Here is a 21,571-nt window from a genome sequence, read left to right on the forward strand (position 1 = left end):
AGATGCTGCCAACCAACTAAGTCACCTTGTTCTCCAGCCCTCTCTCTTGGTTCTCTACTGTATTAGTCTGTTGGTTCACCTCCACCACCAGTTTAAACAAACAAACAAACAAAAAAAACAATCCTGCTAAATTGGTGAGAGCCTGACTCTATTCAAACCCAGGGGAAATACATTGAAATTATACAGCCCGGCCTGGCTCGAACTTGGCAGGTCGTGTGGTGAAGGCAATCCTAAGCCTTGAGGCAATCCTGTTTATTTTATGAATATATTTTTTTATAAGATGGTGGTTATTAGCTGATGGCTTTCTCACCTCTAGACACACCCACTGGTGCTATCGGCTAGTGAGATGGCTCTGATCAGCTGAGCCCAGGTAGACTGGCCCCTACATTATGCTGCTCCTGGCAGTATGGCGAGAGACGCCGGTGAGTGAATAATGAGCCAGAAGTCCTCTGTGAATTCGGTCTACCACAGTTCTTTACACTGATCAAAGTCCGTGAAATAGGTGCACTTCCTTGTGGAATATCATCCATCTGGCTGGATTGAACTGGATTGAACTGACTGAACCGAACAGAAAATTTCTTTTCTTTGGTGAAAAAAAAAACAAAAAACAATAAAATACTTCCTTGAAACTGATCACTGTTGTATTTGTATTTATGATTCCTTTGTGGGGTTTGACTGAGTAGAGACAATATTTGTTTCATGTGTCAAACTGCTACACCCTAACCAATCCAAGATAGATATTAATATGAGGTGTAAACAGGCTGTTTGTGTGCAATGCTGGGTTGTGGCGTTAAAATATATAATTAATTTAATGTACTTTTTAATCCTGTATTTCAGAAGTTTTAATAGGACTTACATCTGCAATCGATTCACAGTGAAGTTAGAGAGATTTTCCACTCACAGTGATGTGTGAAGTCACAACTGCTTTGTTTTCTTCCTGTTCACCAGATACGAGAGTGCAGCTGGAGTGTTTAGCCTACGTAGGCTACAGTGAGGACAATGAGACTTTCATGTATTGGACTGTTGATGGGGCTGACACTGAGGATTACGAGGAACTCAGCGAGTCTTGGAACTAGTGAGTTCCTGTTTCCTGTCATGTTGTTTCAGCCTGCACATAGACGTGGAGGGGGCAAAAGAAGATAAATGCTGCTTGATAATAGTGGAAGTTGAACTGGTGAAAAAAAAAAACACCACACTGCATTTGTCAGACATGAAAGAGGTCTGAAAATCAACATTTAATATTTGGATTAAAAAAGTAAACAGGAGGTGATTGGTTGTTGAGCATGAATTAAAGTATCATTTATAAAAAGCATGAGGAAAAAATGTTTATGCTTTCTTGGTTGAATGATTTATCATCTGACTTGACTAATTGACTGATGAACTGATTGACTGGCCTTCTCTCTTTTAGTACTCGTGTCAGTGGAAAGGTGTTTGGTCGGTCCACTTTGTCCATCTCTAAAGTTCGTCGCCAGTTCCTGAATGTCCCCATTTCTTGTTATGTGTCAAACTTAGTTGGACATAAAGTCGGCGTGATGTGGCTTCAGGAAGGTATTGTCTTCTTTTATTTTTTCTTTCTGTCAAAGGTGAAGTGTGAAACATCTGGGAAGATTTGGTGGTATAACATTAAATTATAGATTGCAACCATCGAAAACTTTTTCGGTCAGAATGCCTTCATTGTTCAGCAGGTTTTTACTGTGAGCCAAATAAAACAAACAGACCTGGAGTTTTAAATAGGTAAAAACACTGAATAAAGCAGTTTCACGGTAGAAATCAGAGTATCTCTGATGCTGTTTGGCATCTTTTCTACTAGATGCTATGATATACTCAGCCTTTTCCCCTTATAACTTAACTTGTGCTCACCATTTTTCTGATCCAGATGTCCAGGAGGTTTTTTAACGTGAGTCAATTTTTTTCTTGGAGGTCCCCTTCTTTTCAAGTCAAACAGAACCATTGACTTAAACCATTAAAATGCTGTAATAGTTTTACATAAAAAAGTGCTACCCCAACGTTTTTGCTGTGAAGGGGCTGCTAACTACTATTGTTGACTCAAAAAATGCAAATGTTTCTACCTAGAGTCAGTGTTTGGTTTGTCTGTTCTGGGCTGCAGTAGAAACATGGTGGTGCAACATGGTGACCTCTGTACCTGCTGCCTATGTAGATACAGATGTTTCATTCTGAGGGAACCAGAACAAAATGATTATTTTATGGTGATTATAAAGAAAACAGACTTATTATATTTTCTTCCATGTCTGGTTGTAAATCCTATATATAGTGGATCTTTAAATATTACTGTGATGTGCAGGAATTATACAGTCCAACATCAACTCAAAGAACAAAAATGGTTTTGAACTAATACCATGCAGAGATTTTAGCAAACAATGCAGGTTGCATTGTTTTTTCATGGTTTGGACTCAGCCAAATGACCCGATTGTTCAAGATAGTCCAAAGACCTTACTGTGAGCAGTTTCATGTAGGAATTATTTTCTTTCTATTGAACTACACCCACCAACCGTATTACCATGCAGAAGGAGGTGTGCAACTACCCATCGACAGGAGGTCAGAGTGTGTGGATTATCTTGAGTAACCGGTCAGGGTAGAGTGTTTTGTCAAATATTTCTACATTCATCAGGTCATTTGTAATGCAGAGTTGGTCACAAATAAATACAGTGGGACCCTCTTACAGTGATCACGTTTTCTTTTACTTTATTTCTCATGCTCATTACTATTTAATTGACATTTGTATATTAAAATAAAATATCAGGTAATGAGGGGCATTATGTGAACAGTCTTTATCAATGCACTTGATGAGGGCTGCTTCAATGACAGGTGCTTCCCATGTGTGTTTGTTTACTGTCTCTATCATCAGCTGTCATGACTGTTTCTCATTGTTTGAGAAGTCACAAGGTAGCCTGAGGAACACCACATTTTACTGCAGGATCTCTTTGGCTGATTTTTGGCATAGACAGTATAAAATAATGGACATGTAGCCACCATAACGTTACCCATTTTAAATCCTTGAATTGACATTTTGGCCATCAGCAGCTTTGATTCTCGGAGCCAGAAGTGACAAGTATTTGTTTGAGAGGGTCAAGATAATGCTAATGCTAGCTGCTAACTTTGGCTGGATGCATTTACAGCTATGTCACTTGTGATAAAATTAATGGTAATTTTTGTTGTTGGTAAAAAGGCTTAAAGCCATTAAAACAAAATGGATATCCGACTTTGTAGTGGGTCTTTTAGTATAATTAGACACTGAACAAGAAGTTTTTAGGCGACCAAGACTGATGAACTGAAAACACACTGAAATAATGACTGCTAGGGGCACACACTGTGTGCATCTGGAGTTATGCCATGGCTGTGTTCCCTAACAAATGTTGTGACTGTGGTGGCAACATGTCAACAGTCAGCACCCACCTGTCACTTAATACAGCCATGCCCTTAATAATGCAGAACATTAGGTCTAATTAATATTCATACAGGCTACATAAATGAAAATTTCACAGTGTACAGTTATTATGAATGTTGAAATTATCTACAGGGGCCACAACAGTGTTTTTGTACTAGGCTGTCAACATGTTTATTTCAGCTGTTAAGTTGGGTGTTTTAACATGGGGGGGGGGGGGGGAGGGTGGACTGACTCACTCTTGGAGCCAGTCTCAGTTGGCCATTAGAGGACCTACAGGTTTTGGGACTTCCCATTTGGCTTCAATTTTCAGCCCTGGAAGTTGCCACTTGGCAGTTTGTAATTAGCGTTGGGGAGACTCCATTTTTCATAAGGAGAAAATGACATTTTCCTGTCATGATGTTAAGTGCACAGAGCAGCAGCCTCAGGAGTCCTACATGATGGATCATCCCTGAAAGTCTTCTCAGAGTCTTTGTTTATTGTAGTTGTAAATATGTGTTCACAAATCAAATGTTTGAAGTTGTCTGTCTCCTTCTGTCTGCAGCTGATCGCAGTGCTCTCTACACCAGCTTGGCTCTCTGCCTTGCTGCCTCCCTGGCTGTCCTGGCTGTGATGGCTGCCTTTCTCTTCTTTAAAGTAGACCTGGTGTTGGCTTATAGGAAACTGTTGAGACGTTTTTCCAAACAACAAGGTATATGTTGTATTTATATGAGGTATTTTGGAATCTTGTGACGAGATACTGCCAGGAAACAACAAACTTAACTGTACACTGTTGATGAAAAGGGAGGATAAAACAAGCAAACACAGATGTCAGCAACATCGAATGAACACAAAACAAGTTCCATAGACAGTAAAATCAACAGGAATCTAAAACGGCAATAAATGACAGAGAGTACTGTCTTCTCTACAGCTCCAGATGGGAAGCTCTATGATGCCTATGTGAGCTTTCTCCATCCTGACAGCCTGAGTTCAGCTGAGACAGCAATGTTGGCCCTGCAGATCCTGCCTGAGGAGCTGGAGAAAAAACATGGCTACTCCCTGTACATCAGAGGACGGGATGACTGCCCTGGAGAAGGTGAGTGACACTCAGGTGCTTCACATTTAAAGGTACAATAAAGGCACCTTGTGAAATTTTCTTGGAAACAAATGTATTAGCATTTAATGTTTCAACTTGCAGATGTACTTGAGGTAAGTAATGTATTGGCACCTAATTTAAAGCCTTTTTATATTTAACAGCAGGGGGAGTTTTGGTTGCCTGAGAATGGTTAGACTTTTTTTTGTCTTTAATGTATAGGACAGAGTGAAATGGGGTGAGAGAGAGAGCGGGGGGGGGGGGGGTGACATACAGTAAATGGTGGCAAGCCGGACTCGAACCTGCGACCACTGCGTTGAGGCATTGCCTCTGTACATGGGTCGCCGGTACTATCTACTACGCTACTGACGCCCCAACTGGTCCAGTTTCTGATGCAGACACATGTGGATTGTGCCGCCACACAGTTAGTGTGTGTCGAATATCAGAAGCTGATGAGTACTTTGTCACAATTCCTAATTTAACCCTCAATCTTAATTTTCAAGGTCAACCCTCAATCTTGCTTGCCATCAAAACCAAGTGTTAAGGGCTATTTTGTGACTTTAAAATGGGACACCCCTCAAAGGCAAATACGTCTTAGGACTGTGGGGGGCAGCAATATGTCCAAATTCTGTCTAGTCTGTCAATTTAAAGAAGAAGAAATATACGACCTCAGTAGTTGATGCGATGAATTACCAAACAATAATCCTCGACAATGCTGTTTGCACTTGTGCTGATTTCGTTCGCTTGGACCATTGGCATGTTTTTAAGACTGTCAACAACAAAATGGAGAGATGGAAGAAAATGATGACTTAACTGACATGTGGCAACATTGGTGGACCAGATTCAGGTATGTAGTATAAACTGCAAACACGTAACATTTTTGTTGTAAGGTAGTTTGTGTAACTTAGCAGATGTCACACCACATGCTAACTGAAGAAGTTAATATTAACATTAGTATTATGGAAATATGTATAAATCCACTAGTGGCAAGGTCTTAAATTAAAAGAGCATTTACTTCTGTTTGTTGTGTGATGGTCTGTGTGAATGTCTAAAAGAAAACGGTATACAAAATTGTATCAAACGTTAATCTGTTTGTCCCTCTGTTTGGTAGGTTTGGGAGATGAGGAGGCCTGTGCAGTTGTTTTGGGGGAAGGGGAAAATGCTTTCACATTTTCTGCAGTTTCAACCAGCAAGATCTTTCTTTTTAAGTTATCAGACTGGTCATTCTACGCTGTACTGCAGGCCGAGTCATGGCGTGCCTATACTGTGTTTGTGGTTTAATGTAGAGGCTGAGTTGCAGCAGGACTTCTGCCTTTCAAGAAGAGCCATGCAGGGTTTGCAGAGACTTCTTCAGAGGGAGCAGGATGATGGCTGGGGCTATTAACTTGAGGTCCTGATTTATGTGTACTGGCTGGCTCATGGACTCTCCTATCGGGTTGTTGCCAGTGTCTTCAGTGTGCCAAAATCCAATGTTGACTGGGTAGCCCACAGAGTTGCATGACTGATTTGGAAGAATCTGGAGCTAGCAATCGGTTTCCCACAGCCAGAAGAGCTCGCTGCAGTTGGACAAGGATTTGGACAGCTTTCAGGAACCCCTGTCTTTAATTGTGTTGTGGGTGCAATAGATGGCTGCCATTTTCGGATCAAACCTCCCTCAGTGTACAGTATAGACTATTTAAATTACAATGGTTTCCTCTGAATACACGTGCAAGCCATTTGCAATTCAAAAGGAAAGTTTCTGGACATCTTTGTTGGTTACCCAGGGTCAGTTCATGACACACGTATTATGAAGAACAATAATTTTTACAGGACACAACAGTACCCAGCCACAGGTTACATCACTTTTGGTGATAGAAGCTATCCCTGTGTGGATAAACCAATTACCCTGATCACACCTGACAAAGAGCCTGTTAGGGGACCTACACAGTTCCACTTCAACTATGGCCATTCCTGGGGGCGCAGCATAATTGAAAGGGCTTTTGGCGTGATGAAGATGAGATGGAGATCTACCCTTTTTAAGGCCTTGGGGGTTAAGCCGACATTCTCACCTGTAGTCATAGCCACCTGTGCCTTTCTACAGAATGTGTGTTTGGACAATGGAGACATGCTTGAGCCAGATAATGATGTTGCACGGGACGTCTTTGACTGTATATCACCCGTAGTTAGAAATGAGACATCAGGAAATGCTAAAAGGGACAGAATGGCTGCCTCAATCACAGGACAAATGCAGGACCCACAGTAACTGCTGTAACTGCACCGGTCCAATAAATAATGGCCACGCATCATACAGATGTCTCTTTCTGATTTATTGCTGCCTTTTCTTCATCAGATGCCGTGAAAACTACAAAAAATAAAATATATAAAAATCAATGAGTCAAAATATACATCTGTCAGTCATTTTACAGTCTCTTAGGCAGGCCCAAACAATTAAGTGTATCATGCTAACATCTGTCAATAGACAGATCCCAGTCCGTGAACACAGCAACAGAAAATATCAAAAGTATAAAGGCATTTCAACAATATTATGCACAAATATGACACAATTAAGGGTACATTACCGTGTGTGCCCCTTGAACCATGCAGAATAATGTTAATTTAGGCTGTAGCACTCTGTTCTCTGCAGCCACACTTGGCTCTTTCCTCTGCAGGCATGTTGTCTCTTTCTCTGCTGCCTATTGTTTCCTGACCCATGATGTATCAGGTGTGCCCTTCACAAAACTCTGTTCATTTGGCCTGTGACATTCAACTTCAAAATGAAACTTGCATTCAAAGGCATTGGATTTTTAACCAACCATTATTTTTAAGGTAGTGTATTTTAGTCCAGTTTTCAATTAAAGTTACCCTTTTTAAACAACTTATTTATTACATTTTAACATATTTTAATGACTGTATGAATTCAAACATTGATCAGTTTTTACTGAAAATATAAAAGAAACACTCCAATGAAATCTCTGCAAAACTGTCTCTCAGACAGTTACAACTGCTGTGATCCGATAATGTACATAGTTTGTACTGTTTGCATTTGGCATTATGCAAATAGGTCCACAAGTAAACTTTGTTATGCTTTTTTTTTATATATACAAAGATATATATTTGTCAAATTTTACACTTTGTTATTGTCTAATATATTTTTTCATAAAATTATTGATATTCTTGGTGTTTTTTATATATCATGTTGATGTTTCAACTAGCTATTTGGGAAAATATGATTACATACTAAATTACATAAATCATGTTCACAATCTGAACTCTTAATGTTTTTATTGGAGTTTATAAAACAGTTATAAAATTACAAATGACATGAACAATAACAATAACAATTTTGAGGTAGTGCAAACAGTGCAGAACAGCAGCTAAGTTTTTGAAAGTCAAATGCAAAAGTATTTCACATTTTGTCAACCATTTTCTCAAACAAGCCCAGAAAGTGCTCAGTTTTCGCGCTCAGTTTTCGCCTTGCTCTCTTTGTGGTGTGTCTGCTCCCTCTTGCTGTTGCACTTCAAAAAAATCAACGATGGGATTGTATTTTTTTTCTTTTTTTTTTTGGTGAAGGGGTTGGGGGACTTGAGGTAGTGGATGGGCTTGGGGGACTATTTGTTGAGGTGGGGGGACCATCAGTGAAGGCAGAGGTTGAGGGATCACCAGTTGAGGGATCACCAGCAGAGGTTGAAGTGGAGGGACCACCAACAATCGGCCTGGGAAAAAAGAACCGTGTGACATGGCCATGAGTCTCAGTTCAATTCAGTTTTATGTATAAAGCCAAATATGACAAATGTCGATTTGCCTCACAGGGCTTTACAGCATATGACATCTCTCTGTCATTTGGACCCTCACAGCTGATCAGGAAAAACCCTAACCCAGACGTGCAATAGATGTCATATAGAACAGATCAACATAATAAATTAACAGTAATCTGTATGACACAATGAGACAGAGAGAGAGAGAGAGAGAGAGAGACAGAGAAAGAGAGAGAGACAGAACAGATGATAATGTTAATAGCTTACAACAACATTAATTAATCATGCAGTTTGTGTTAGAAAAAACATGATATGTGATTGTTTCTAGTCTTTGAAACTTACCTCAAGAACATCAGTAGGGTCCCCATTAGCTGGAGTGAATGATGCCACCACCAGAGGAGGGTCAATTGATGGCTGACTACCCAAAACATCATGTGTATCCTGATAATATTTCCAGTTAGATTTTCAGGTTTCCCATTTCTTTGCTGCTTGTTGGGGTTCTATTATTCCCTCCAAGCCAGCCTCTTTGATGATTTGCCTGTGTAATATAAAAAAGTCAAAAGTTATGACTGAATGGTGAAAAATATGTATTAAGTCATACATTGTTTATGAAATGTTCTTATTGAAACAGAGTGCTTGATTATGAGGAGCATTTGCTGTTAGGTCCAAGAATAATGTAATGAATATGAACAGTTTATGAGTTACAAATTACTCAGTCCCATAGTCACTTTGGAGCCTGCTTGCTTTTGGAAAACCTTTCTTTACTGGTGGCCTTGAAATGAATCAGGGCTCATGTTTTGTCTGGTGGCCCTGAAATGGAAAAGAGATAACAGAATGAGTTTGTTTTCTTTTTCATTTTTTTGGCGTACCTGTCAGATATTTGTTAAGTCATTAGTTTAGTTTCGTGCAGTATTGGAAGTATTATCACAATGAATACTGTAGTTAACATCCAGCAGAACTGGTGTGGTCACACTTCTGACTTGTGTGACCGTGTTATGTGGTGACTTTCATCCACGTTGACATTTTATGCTTTGGGTCATAAGTTGATTTTCAACCAAATAAGTTGTAGCACAACAACTGGCCTAACTTATTCAGCAGAAAGTCACCAGATAATACGATCACTAACATTAATCAGCAGCTGCGACATTGCAGACTCTATGGCTACAGGAGATAACACTGTCCTGTTATCTTACAAAAATGTCGATGCAAACATTTCACGTATATTAAAACAACTTAACAACTCTATTATGACTTTTTGTAGCTGAATGACAGTATTACTTGGTTATCAGAGAACCGGGGTTACGTGTGGGGCAGGCAAGCTGTTGCTGGCTTTGTTAGCTAGCCATAAAAATATGTGTGCTACAAAGAGGTCTACAGTCAATAAAAAGATGTTAACATCAGATAATGCAATGCCTATAATAATTTTAAAACAACTATTAACAAGGAAAACACTCACATTGATAACTCTGCTCACTTTGGTTTGTTGCCGCCATCTTGCATTGACTGAATCGTCTGTACTTGGCTGGGTTTGGCTGGGATCGGGGATGATATGCAAAGGATTCTGGGATAGCACTCACCACCAAGAGTGGTCCTAGTAAACCTTAAAAGTGAAGGCCATATAGCCCTTATTCTTGACCCTCAACTCAACACACTGAGAATTGGGACAGTACTAGGACTTCCTGGGAATGCAGATTTTTGAGGCTGAGGGTTAAGATAGGAATTGGGATTGGGTCTTAGTTGGGTTTGGATTCAACATTTCATGTGATGTTCAGTATTTTATGTGATGATCTCAGATGGGCTGAATTCAGGTTTCAACTCACACAGTTTGGTTTGGGTTGTAATTCTTAGGCCTGTTGAGAAGTCTGCTTCGGCTTTGTTTCTGATCTTTGCCTGTTGCCACCTGTGGTATTGCAACAATAAAAACTGTCGGTGTGGCACAATTTCAGCCCATCACAAAAACCGACCAGAGGCTCTATGACTCTATATTCTTAATGTCCACCTATTTTACTGTGTGCAGAAGTTTTGTGGTCAGAGTGCAGGTAAGTTTCGTAGTGACCATGTTGCAGATCACAAGTAGAACACATTCAAGAGGATGCTTCAAAAATCATGGACACAGCAACAACAACAACAACAACAACAACAACAACAATAACAACAACAACAACAACAAAAAGGACAAATAGTGAGGTGAAAGTCCAAGTGAAATGAATCTGGGGTTGGCTTTCACTTTTGCAAGTGATGCTGTTCATACACAGTAAGCTATAATTCCTTCATAGTATGATTCTAAGTTCTCCTTTTGCCATGCTGAGCGGTGCTGCTGTGTGCAGTTGTAAATAGTGCATCCATGTCCAGAAGATGGTACATATGTTGACATAGCAGAGCTGGATCACAGGCATGATGGAACAGTAGTTGACATATTCAGTGGGCTGAGAAAGCCAGAAACTAAATTTGTTTGGTGTATGTGCAGTGTTGGGAGGGTTAAATATTCCATTAGATTGACAGGAGTAAATAGAATTATGTTGTCCGACAAATGCTCATCTCCAAATCTCAGTGCTGTGCCACTTGAGGCTAGTCAGGACATTCCATCAGAAAACTATGAAATTAAAGTGATGGTTGTTCACATCACATTGTTAGGAAATGGCAAAACAAACAAAAGCAAAAACAAATGAAGTAATCTGTTTAATAATCCATTTTTAAGACTGTAATCATTTCCTGTGTTTAATGTTTTCCAGCGGTGCATGACGTCATTGCTGCTACAGTGCGCCAGTGCCGCAGACTGATAATCATCCTATCACCTGAGATAAAGTCGTCAGCTGATGGCAAATCAGAGGAAGAGCCTTTGTATGAGAATCAAAATGAGTTGTGCTACGAGCAGAACGTTGGGCTGTATGATGCTTTGATCCAGAATGAACCTCAGGTGATTCTGGTGGAAATGGGTGAGGAAATGCTTTTCCTAAAATGTTGGACTATGTTATTCATCTAACAGTTTTGTTTTTTGGTGTGTAATGAGCCACATTGGTCTTCAAGTTAGGGTCCAAATTTCTGGAGTTGTTATGCTACGATGAAAGTTGAAAAAAATCATTGACAACTGGGAGGCAGGAGTTGTGAAAACTGTAACTGGGAAACACGAACAAATATGTGAGGGCTTGTTAGAATTAAGATGTCAAAACATGTTTATTTGAACATTTGGTCAATATTGTGTTGTTTTCTAGGAGATAGCACGGTGGATTACAGCTGTATGTCTGAGTCTCTGCGATATATCAAGAGGAAACAAGGAGCTCTTACGTGGAAGAAACCCTCTGTTGAAAGTGACAAACTATCCAGAATGAGGTCAAACAGAAATTTCTGGAAGAATCTGAGGTACCACATGCCGTCAGTTCCTGCAGGCACACTCCAGACTTTTGTCTAAACCAAGTTTCACAGATGGGATGTAATGGAGATATTTTTTAAATTCAGGACATTTAGACATGTTTCCTGTAAATATACATGTTGACATTGTTGATTATCTTTTTCAGATCTATTATCACCTGACTAATGTGACATTATGTTAACTGTGGACAATCGAGACTGGATGTCTTGCTTAGTGGCAGTTTGCACAGTTAATTTCAGACTTTGTGCAGTCAGGTAGTTCAGACTTCAGACAAACAGATTTGTTGCTGATACAGAACAGGAATACACAATTTCATAGAGTATGTCTTTGCACCTGGGTGAGATGAGTGAAAGTGCAGGTATTTGGCCACACCCATCTTTATGATGTATTGTCACTGATCCTGTTGTGTGCTGTGATTGGCTATAATGCATCATGTTCATATGTTGAGGGTGGAACAGTTAGGAGTTGCACAAAGAGGTAATTGTTAGGGCAAGTACAATATAATGTGATGTTGCATGATAATTATGTGAATGTTTACTGAGAGATAGTGTCCATTTTGTGATGATAATGTGTGGGTATGAGAAGTTGTAGTTTGCACCTTGTCTCGAAAGATGGGAAGGGTCACATCTATTATGAGGATACCAAATACTTTAAATATGATAATAGTGGTTTGTAAATAATGTACTTTTTGCATGTTAAAAGTGCAAGATGGTCAAAGTTAAATGTGTCTTGTCATATGAATGTTGTGTATTTCACGGTGATGTGTGTATTGATGTTAATGTGTAAATGGAAATGTTTATGAGAATGAAGTCAAAATCTTTGAACAGGAATTGTCTGTAACTTGATAAGTTATGAATTGATGTATTTATTGTTGTGCTTGTGTAACACTGTGAAGAAAACATAGATGTTAAATGAAATTAATTGAAAGTGTGAGGGTTGCACACAAAGAAAATAATTAGGGTTAAGGGGATGACTGCCACCCTTGAACTCTTGGTTCAAGATGTTTTCAAAATATAAAAAAACAAGGGAAGGGTTGATTGTCTTGAAAACTGAATGAACCCTCCCATTTTTATGTATCCGCTTTCCAATGAGACTACCCATGAGTGTCTAGGACTTTCTGTTGCTGAGATATGGGTGCTTTTATTTTTAAATTGGTTGTACCTCGGGAATGGAAGGTGGTAGAATGATGTGGACACGACAGGCGTGTTCAGTGCCCCCAAATTAGGTCTGACACCACCCACTCCCGAGTCTCTAGGACGTAGTGTTCGGAAGGTATTCCAAAAAGGGTTAGGATGAAAGGAGTTGAGTCTCATCGTCATCGTCCTCCTCCCTGTCTCATCGTCTTCGACGATGAGACAGGGAGGAGGATGGGAATGCAAGGTCTAAACGGTGCCACTTGGCATGACAGCACCCAGCCTAAGTCCCTAAAGACATTCACCAAAGGATAGGGGCCAAGTGTACCCCCAAAGGGATTGCCAGCTATGATAGGTAAGAACATTTTTAATATGGGAGTCCTATTGACAGAGTAAGTGTTATGTTGGTCATGTTTTATAGTAAATTTGAAGTATTTGATATTTTGAACTAGTTGACCCAGTTGCACTCAAGTGAGCTTTAAAGTTGGAACAAAAAGGGGGGGGGGGGACTACCAGGTTAGGTGTAACATTCATATAAATTACTAAGGGTAGAGTTTGACTGTTGTAGCTGAGTGAGTGTGAACAGAGCAGGACGCCACATCCATCCTGACATGTTGTGACAGCAGATGCCTCCATGTGGTCCGCACCAGTGAAGGCCAACTACTGCAACAGGCTGGATTTAAGGGCACGAAGGCAGTTTCTGCCTGTGAAGCTGCAAAGGTGAAAAACGGGTGGCATTTTCTGAATGAGTGTCAGTCTGGAATAAGATGCTGCAAAGTACTCACCCACACCTGGGACACATTGTTAGTTGTGTGCCTTGGGATCAACGAGCGTGTCGACCACTTATCACAAGACACTCTCCCCCAAGGAAGGTCCTGCTGAAGATGTGCTGTCTTCGGGGTGTGTCTCAGTCTGACTTACACTACACTAACCACTTGTTCATTTTTGTCTTTTGTTAGTTTTTAGTTTTTATTTTTATATTTTTGATTTTGTTAAGTAGTCTGTAAAGTTTTGAATTTTGATAAAAATAGGTAGATTTTTAAGCAGAGATAAGTTTTGAAATTGATATGTGATTTGAGTATAATTAGTAAATAATATTTGTATGAGTTTGGTGACAATCAGCCTTTTAAATGAAAAGCAACATATTCCAAAATTAATAGAAATCATTGCACACTCACTGTCCTGAGCAACATGCACCCTCTAGTTCACTCTGCAAGGCAGCTGTGGTACAGCTGAGTAGGGTGGTGGGGTTAGGGAAGGGGAACTGAACCCGTCTCCAGTAAGGGACAGGAGGGTTAGGAAAATGAAATAATGTTATTTGTTTGGCCCATTGAGATTTTGGTGCACTGGCCTGGGGGTGTATTATCCATTGTCTCTCATCTCGTCCTCCTGGAACGAGAAATGGATGAGATTGTTTGTCTGTCTATTCTCTTACTTTGATTATTTACATTTTTTAAAACAAAAAAAACACAAGGAGGTTTATGTTGTTATTGTTTTTTTGTATTTTCTATTTTTCATTTTTATTTATATTTATTATTTGTTCTTTAATTTTTCTAAAAAAAAGATAATATGTACACATATATACATGCACATATATATATATATATATATACATACAGACATTATATACCTACACACCATCTTTAGAAGAAAAGGTTGTTTTTAATTGTTTTCATTATATTAATTAATTTTTATTTTTAGGATATAATTTATGCTATAAATTTATTTAATTGTTATATATGCAATTATTATTATTTTTTTAAATTACTAGTGGCATCAGGGTTAGGATGAAAGGAGTTAGGGGGATAGGGTTTTCACATACACAATGAATGGCGAGACCCCACTTTCCATGTTTCCAACTCAGATTCTCATCTACTAAACAAAAATCCGGAATTCCAAATTCCAAATTCCAACTTTGAAAAATTAACCAATTCCAAATTCCAAATTTGACCATAGGGGGCAGCATCGCCTAACAAATGTCAAATTCCAAATTTTAATGCTGGATTCCCTAAATGCAACTTTTCATCTGTTTTAATGTAAAAAGTCCAATTTTGACCAGATTTTTCAAATAAGTGTTTTTTGACTTCCTTTGGGGTCAGGGGTACCAAAAATTACACCCTGTATCGGCGGGATGGCAGGTTTCAGCCAGAAGTGGTTCCAAGTCTCCATCTTGTTGTATGGCCAAATAGGCCCAAAAAAGACTGCGTGGGGTGACCTGCTGACCCCTGAACTTTGGGAGGCCGTAACTCGAAAACGCAAGCGGCTAGGGACGTGGGGCCGGCTGTTCCCGGAAACTCTCAAAGAGCTCCATAACATAAGTGAAGATCGGACCCCTAGCTGGAAGTCTATTTTTCCACCCCGGATTGAGTTTTTCTGCAGCGAGGCCTTCTTGGATGGAGAGCCTTGCAGGCCTTTCTGCTTGATCAAATGAAAGAAGCCAACTCAGGCAGACTCGGTCGTAGAGCCGCAAGCAAGGCATCGACGGAAAGGGCCCGATGAGCTGATCCGGGGCGTCTTCGATCCACAGCTCCAGCCCCTTCCTGTCCAGAGCTAGGGGGCGCCAAATGTTGGGATTTTTCACCAGGTTAAGTGCAATATCTATTTAAGGGAAGCAGCCAGGGATGTGGGACAAGCACTGTTGGAAAGGTCTCAGAGAAATTTCTTCTCACTCCCTGCATTGAATGTTGTGTGTGAAAAACATTTTCGGGACAGCAAGAAGTGATGCTGGTGACCAGAATGATGTCTGGAGTGTCAGTTAGAGTGTCAAATGTGAATAACATAACCTTACTTAGGAAAATGATTTTAAATGTGCTTATTTACCACTTTTAATCTAAACATGCTTTTGCACGTAACAAATGAAGGAATAGCTGGACAGGCAATTCATAAACATTGCTTTCATTTTGTGATACTCGGATGAGGTTACTGATTACATTTTTTAACAGGGAATTTCTATTTGTATCAGAATACATTTTAACGTAACCCTCCCAAGACTGACTGCGTCGTATCTTGGATTATAGACCACAACCCTAACAACCCATATATGGATGTAAAGCAGATGTTCTCTGCCTTCAGAAACTGTTGAATTTTTTGGATAGCCTCTTGGAATCATGTTAAAATGAAAACGGCTTGTTTTTCTGTTGCAGGCTTAAACATCTGCACGTATATTGATTAGAAACATTGATTGAGAGTGGGGGTTGGGGGATACTAATGATTTCATAGTCATCAAGTTGTGGCATAAAAACATAATTTCCACATTTCATATTGCTGTAAATAGATTAATTGTTGGAGTAGAAAAAACATATATTCTAAGTTTAGTATTTTATATTCCACATATCCATATTGTACTTCCACATTTCAATATATTGTATAATGCATGCACATAGATTAAAAGTTGGACTTCCTGTGTCAACAGGAAGTAGGAAGATCAGCAGCAGCATTGACTGCATGGTAAGCATTAGGTCTGTTGTTTATTGATTTTTCTTGTACAAAATGTGTTGTAAATTGTTTGTGTTTGCCTTATTTCACTGTCTAACATCACAATATCATGTTTATCAGTGTTTTTATGCACTTCTGAACTTTTAAAAAACATGTTTTATTGCATTTTGGGCAGCACATGAAAATGTTATCATATAGATGTAAATGCGGAATATTTCCAAATTTCAATCTGTTACTTAATATAGAGATTGAAATTTGGAACATGAAGTTAGTTAACTATCTAGCTACATAATACATACATTTTAAAGCTAATTTGTCATTGTATCTTGTACATTTTTGCCTTAGCCACTCAATGCAGTCTGGAATTTGCAGTCAATAGCAGCCCAACAAATTCCAGAAGTGATGTTTATTTAAACAGCTGGGCTTCACGGAAGACAGAGAAAAGTGAGCAAAAGTGAACAGGTTGTTATAAACCGTCGATCGGACGATACTTTTCACTGACTCCAAAAGACTCTCAGCATGCTGATGGTTTGAGGCAATGGACGGAGGGACCAGAATGAGTGTTATGGAGCTGTGTGAGATTGATGACCTGGCCACGGGTTTGGTGCTGGACCCTCTGTTGGGTTTCAGGACCCATAAAATGAACATCACTCCTTCACCAGAGATACAGTGTTGTGGTATTCTCAAAGAGACCCTGCTGAGCTTTCAGCATACACATGATTTCAGCGCAACATTCGATGCACTGCTGATGATAGTGGGCAAACTGGCTGGTGACTATTTTAATTCTCTGGGAAGCCGTCATCAGGAACTACTGAGGCAACATGTGTATTGCTACTTCAGGGCCTTCCTGTTGGACAGTGGTGTCAAGATAGAGTCCAGTGACAGATACTCTTCTGAGACCAATGGAGCAAAGATAACCTCAACAAGGCACTGGTTTCCAGGACAGCGTGCTGAGGTCCTGCTGGGCTGCATAGCAGAGTTTAGTCCCGCTGATAGTGCTGTGCTGCAGGCTGGAGTCAATGACTTCAGCGTGATGTATTCCTTACGCAAACGCTGCGATCAGCTCTGGCTTGGGCCTGCAAGTTTTGTTAACCATGACTGCAATCCAAACAGCAAGCATGTCGCTTGCAGGTTCTTTGCTTATGTTGAAGTCATTAGACCCATCTCACCTGGCGAGGAGATCACATGTTACTATGGTGCCAACTTTTTTGGGGAGGGAAATGAAATGTGTGAGTGCTGCACCTGTGAGAGGAATGGAAAGGGTCGCTTTAAACAAAGAGGAAGCAGTCTCATTGTGAAGAAACAAGGGACCCTGTGGCTCCAAAGTACCGACTGAGGGAGAGATATCTTTGTCATCACAGAGAGAAGACCAGTGCCTGTATCAATGACAAGTTGTTTAAAGAGGTGGAAAGATGGACAGTGCACAAGAGGACCTCTTCGAGACCAAGAAGTGCAGCTCTCACTGCGCTCACACATCAAACAAAACCCACTTAACACAGCCGACACAGAACCTGTGTCTCACCCTGTCGAAATGGACAAAACCTGCAACACAGAAACAAACGAGAAGACTGAGAAAGCAATTACACAAATTCAAAGCAACAAGTGCAACAGCACTGAATTCTGCTCCATGGACATGGCTGAAAATCCAGCTTCCAAGCCAGTGAAGGACGAGCCAAGGAGAGCTTCATCCCTCTTAGAAGTTTGTCAGAGTGTCACAGATAGATCAAAGAAAGCTGGAGACAGTCCACTGATATCAACACAAAGTGTGGGAGCAGAGAAGACTTCTGAAGATGGGAAAGGAAATGAGGTTGTAAGAAGAAGGAGCAAGCAGAGTTCTAGAGAAGCTCTGACAGCACAGTCAGAAAGAAGAGTGTCCAGAGCCCCAAAGGGGCAGCAAGGAGTTACAGAGATATACACAGCTGAGGGTAACAGAGGGATGGGTTATTTATTGTTTGAATATGCTCAGTTTTCCAATTTTTGACAATAACATTGTGACCACATGTCCTTCTTAAACCCCTCTAAATGCACAGGTTTCAGTGTTCTGAATGTCCTCTTTGGCAAGATGGTAAGTAGAAAATAACAGAGAGTGTACTTTGTGATAGTTTGCTGAGGAGGCAGTCTTAATTTGGTGTATTATTTTTAATTATCTGCAGAGCGGAAAAGTATGCGGATTGTGTTTTGCCAGCTACAGCAACTTAAAGCAACACCTTACAGTGTCCCATACCATTCCAAATAAAGAGGAGTTCAAGCTTCTTGTGAAATATGGGAATGGACGGTAAGATTAAATAAAATGTGTTTCTCATATTTATGCATAGATACCCTGTTATGTTATCAGCTTGGATTTCCTGGACTCATTTATTTTTCATTTCCTACCACAGAACTTCAGACAGCTTGGACTGCGACTTATGTGGGAAGAAAAAGCTTGCCGCCTCGATAAGCACTTACAAGATACACATACAATTATTTCAGCAGAGGTAAGTACAATCATTTTGTTTTAATTTGATGAAAAACTCATTTAAGATCTGTTGTAAATGTAATGTTTTGTCCCTCTTAAGTTTGTCTAATAGTAGATTATTTTCTTATGTTAATAGGAACGAGAACCTATCATGAAGCAGGCCAAGAGAGCAGCCATAGTGAAAGAGCTCGGTGAACTGCGTAGGTCCCAGCCCGATAAGCCCATGGTATCAACGTTGGACATGGGGATTACCGATGAATATGGTACTCTTAAGTTGTGTTAATATTATTTGTGATTCCCTGGTATCAAGGGGACTGAAAAGAAGGCTTTCATTATCATATCCCTTTAAATTTTCTATCCAACTATACACAAATTAAATTTGAGCTTTCTATTGTGTAGTTTTTTGTATGGCTTTTGTGTAGCAACCAAAAACAGAAATTTGGAATTTGGAACGACAGGGTTTTAATTTCCAATTTAAATCAAATAAATTTCATTACAGAGGATGATTGTCTGCCTATTGATTTGGAACCGTCTGAGGATTCCGTTGATAAGGAACATAGGCAGGAGCAAGAGGGATCCCAGGACGAAGACACAGACATGGACCTGGATATTTCAAAGCACAACATTTCACCCCCCAATGCTCATCCTCCCACTGGAGTCATTTCCAGCCACAGATGTTCCACCCTCATGCCTGGCGGTAGTCATATGAGAAGTGATCAAAATGTGTCCTCCACTGACCCTAATGCCAGTAAGCCACTTCCTTCCACCCCTGTTTATGGGTCCCACAACTCCTCCTCCACTGACCCTAATGCCAGTCAGCCACTTGCTTCCACCCCTTTGTCAAAGGCATGCAAGTGCACCTGCCAGCAGTTTTTTTCCAGGTTGCAGCAGCTGGAACAAAAAGTGGATTTTTTGATGACAGCACAGCACCAGACACCCACCCGTATACCTTGTAAACCACCTCTATCAGCTCAAAAATGGGAACATGCCAACAAGGGGAAGATGGGCGATCATTTATTTGGTAAGTTTTCCTTTCCTTTCCAGTTACAATTTGGGGGAGACAGAGAGATTTACAGTTAGTTCATTCTTTCCCTTTTCACCTTTGTTGTTTTTGGGTTAGGGTTAGGGATATGAGTTATTGTTGTTTGTTTGATCTGTTTAGGGTTTTGGTGCACTGGCCTGGGGATGTATTATCCACCGTCTCTCCTCACGTCTCCCCAAAATGAGAGGTAGGATTGACTGTCCATCTGTTCTCCTAATTTAATATTTTTGAAAAATGAAAGAGTTAATATTAATTATTGTAGATTTTGTATTATCTGTTTTTATGTTGTTTATTTTATGTTATGTATACTGAAAGAAGGATTGTTTTTAAGTTGTTTATAATTATATAGAGTTCTGGTAATTTGTTTTTTTAAAAAAAAAAAAAAAAAAAAATTCTGAAGAGTACAAAGAAAAAAATATAAAAATATAAAATGCATCCCAGCATATCTCCAGGTAAACCTATGTAACTCAAAACATACCCATATATATGTATATATGTATGTAACTATACTCATAACATAGATACATTTAAACATACACATACATATTTTTCCGTCCACTCACCATTGTAAGGAAAAGTTATTTTTAAGAATTTATTTATTTATTTATTTATTTATTTATTTATTTTATTTTTTTTTTTTTTTCCCTTCCGATTTAGATAGTGGAAGTTGAAGGTACCTGTATTGCCCCATAGAAGTTAATCTTATCAGACTCTGAATAAAAAACATGCATACCCAGATACCTATCAACATCATCTTAAAAGGTCTGGTGTAGAAAAAATTGAACTAATTTGGTTTTGAAATATTACAGAATGAGAACGATAACAGTGACCGACAAGGATTGGGTGCAGCTCAGGATTAGTTTTTAAGTTGTACAGGTAGGTAACCAAGTCTATGTATAAAGGGTCTCACACATAACGAAAGAACAAAAAACAGAAAACAAAAATCAAGAGAGTGGAATGTTCATATAATGAATCTTTATTGCTATGTTTCTGTCTAGAGGTTTGCTGTGGGAGAAGAAGAGGAAGAAGAAGGAAGAAAAACTGGTTAGTTGTGAGTGAAGAGTCTTTCATTGAGACCCAAAGGTTGTCTGCTATTTATTTTTCTAATCCAGGCCCCCTCTGCTCTCCTCCTCTGACCAGCAGACCAGTTGGGGTTACTTTCCACACCTGAAATGGCGAGATATGAGATGGAGTGAGTTTGAAAGTGTTGAACAAGGGGGTCTCGATTCGCCTTTCCTAATGCTGTACAGATGTTGGTGGAGTCTGGTTCGGATGCTGTTACCTGTTTCTCCTATATAGATTTTATGGCATAATGTGCATTGAATAAAGTATATTGTGTTGGATGTGTTTAGAGTGAAGCGTCCTTTGATCGGGTAAGTGGCTGCGGAAAAGATGTTAGTGATGAGAATGGATGGACGGAAGTGGTCCCGCTGCATTTGGTCCCGTTCTCCTCCTCCTGCTGGAAAAAGTGGATTAGTAGATCTTTGAGATTTTTGTTTTTCCTGTATGCTGTTATGGTCCTGTGGTTGGCAAACGGGGTGTGTGATTGTTGTGTTTTAAGAAAATTGTTTTTCCAACTGTATTGCAGGGAACTGAATTTCTGGGAGAAGGTGGTCACCAGTGGTAAGAGGCGGGGGGTGCCGTGTGATGCTGCGGGGTCTCCTCCGGATCCTGCGGCGGGGCTGCTCCCCCCCTGGCGCGCACCTGCTAGCAATGGGTTATTGATTGGGTCCAGGGGGACGGCCACATTGGAGCGAGTGGGAGCGAGGGCAGCCAGCGTGGAGTTCTTGATGGACCTGAGAAACCGGGTACTATATCCTCTTTGTTTTAAACTTTGGAAAAGTGTCGTTATGGCCTGTTGTAGATGATGATTATCTGTACAAATTCTGTGAAAACGTATGATTTGTGGATGATGCCCTGTATGTAT

The 21,571-nt window shown here is 39.9% G+C and overlaps 2 protein-coding genes and 1 long non-coding RNA gene across 7 annotated transcripts in view; all 3 read left to right on the forward strand.

Moving 5' to 3' along the window:
* LOC125899698 (interleukin-1 receptor type 1-like) overlaps positions 1–14,063 on the forward strand; it is a 53,606-nt gene extending 39,543 nt beyond the window's left edge. For all 5 annotated transcript variants that reach the window (XM_049594170.1, XM_049594174.1, XM_049594171.1 and 2 more), the window contains 6 exons: positions 949–1,075; positions 1,409–1,548; positions 3,948–4,094; positions 4,314–4,478; positions 10,942–11,145; positions 11,422–14,063. In XM_049594170.1, coding sequence (XP_049450127.1) covers positions 949–1,075; positions 1,409–1,548; positions 3,948–4,094; positions 4,314–4,478; positions 10,942–11,145; positions 11,422–11,618 — 980 coding nt within the window. In that variant the 3' untranslated portion in view covers positions 11,619–14,063. The remainder of the gene's footprint in view (positions 1–948; positions 1,076–1,408; positions 1,549–3,947; positions 4,095–4,313; positions 4,479–10,941; positions 11,146–11,421) is intronic.
* A 2,622-nt stretch (positions 14,064–16,685) lies between these two features.
* On the forward strand, positions 16,686–17,483 carry LOC125899554 (histone-lysine N-methyltransferase KMT5C-like). Its single transcript, XM_049593943.1, has one exon. It carries the CDS (start codon positions 16,686–16,688, stop codon positions 17,481–17,483), a length of 798 nt encoding a protein of 265 aa, XP_049449900.1.
* Positions 17,484–20,495: 3,012 nt separating this feature from the next.
* On the forward strand, positions 20,496–21,054 carry LOC125899982 (uncharacterized). The gene is made up of 4 exons (XR_007450792.1): positions 20,496–20,520; positions 20,643–20,688; positions 20,788–20,836; positions 20,997–21,054. It is a non-coding gene; the product is annotated as an uncharacterized LOC125899982 (long non-coding RNA).
* The last annotated feature ends 517 nt before the right edge of the window (positions 21,055–21,571 follow it).

Source organism: Epinephelus fuscoguttatus, linkage group LG13 (genome assembly GCF_011397635.1).
Source record: "Epinephelus fuscoguttatus linkage group LG13, E.fuscoguttatus.final_Chr_v1".
NCBI lineage: Eukaryota > Metazoa > Chordata > Actinopteri > Perciformes > Serranidae > Epinephelus > Epinephelus fuscoguttatus.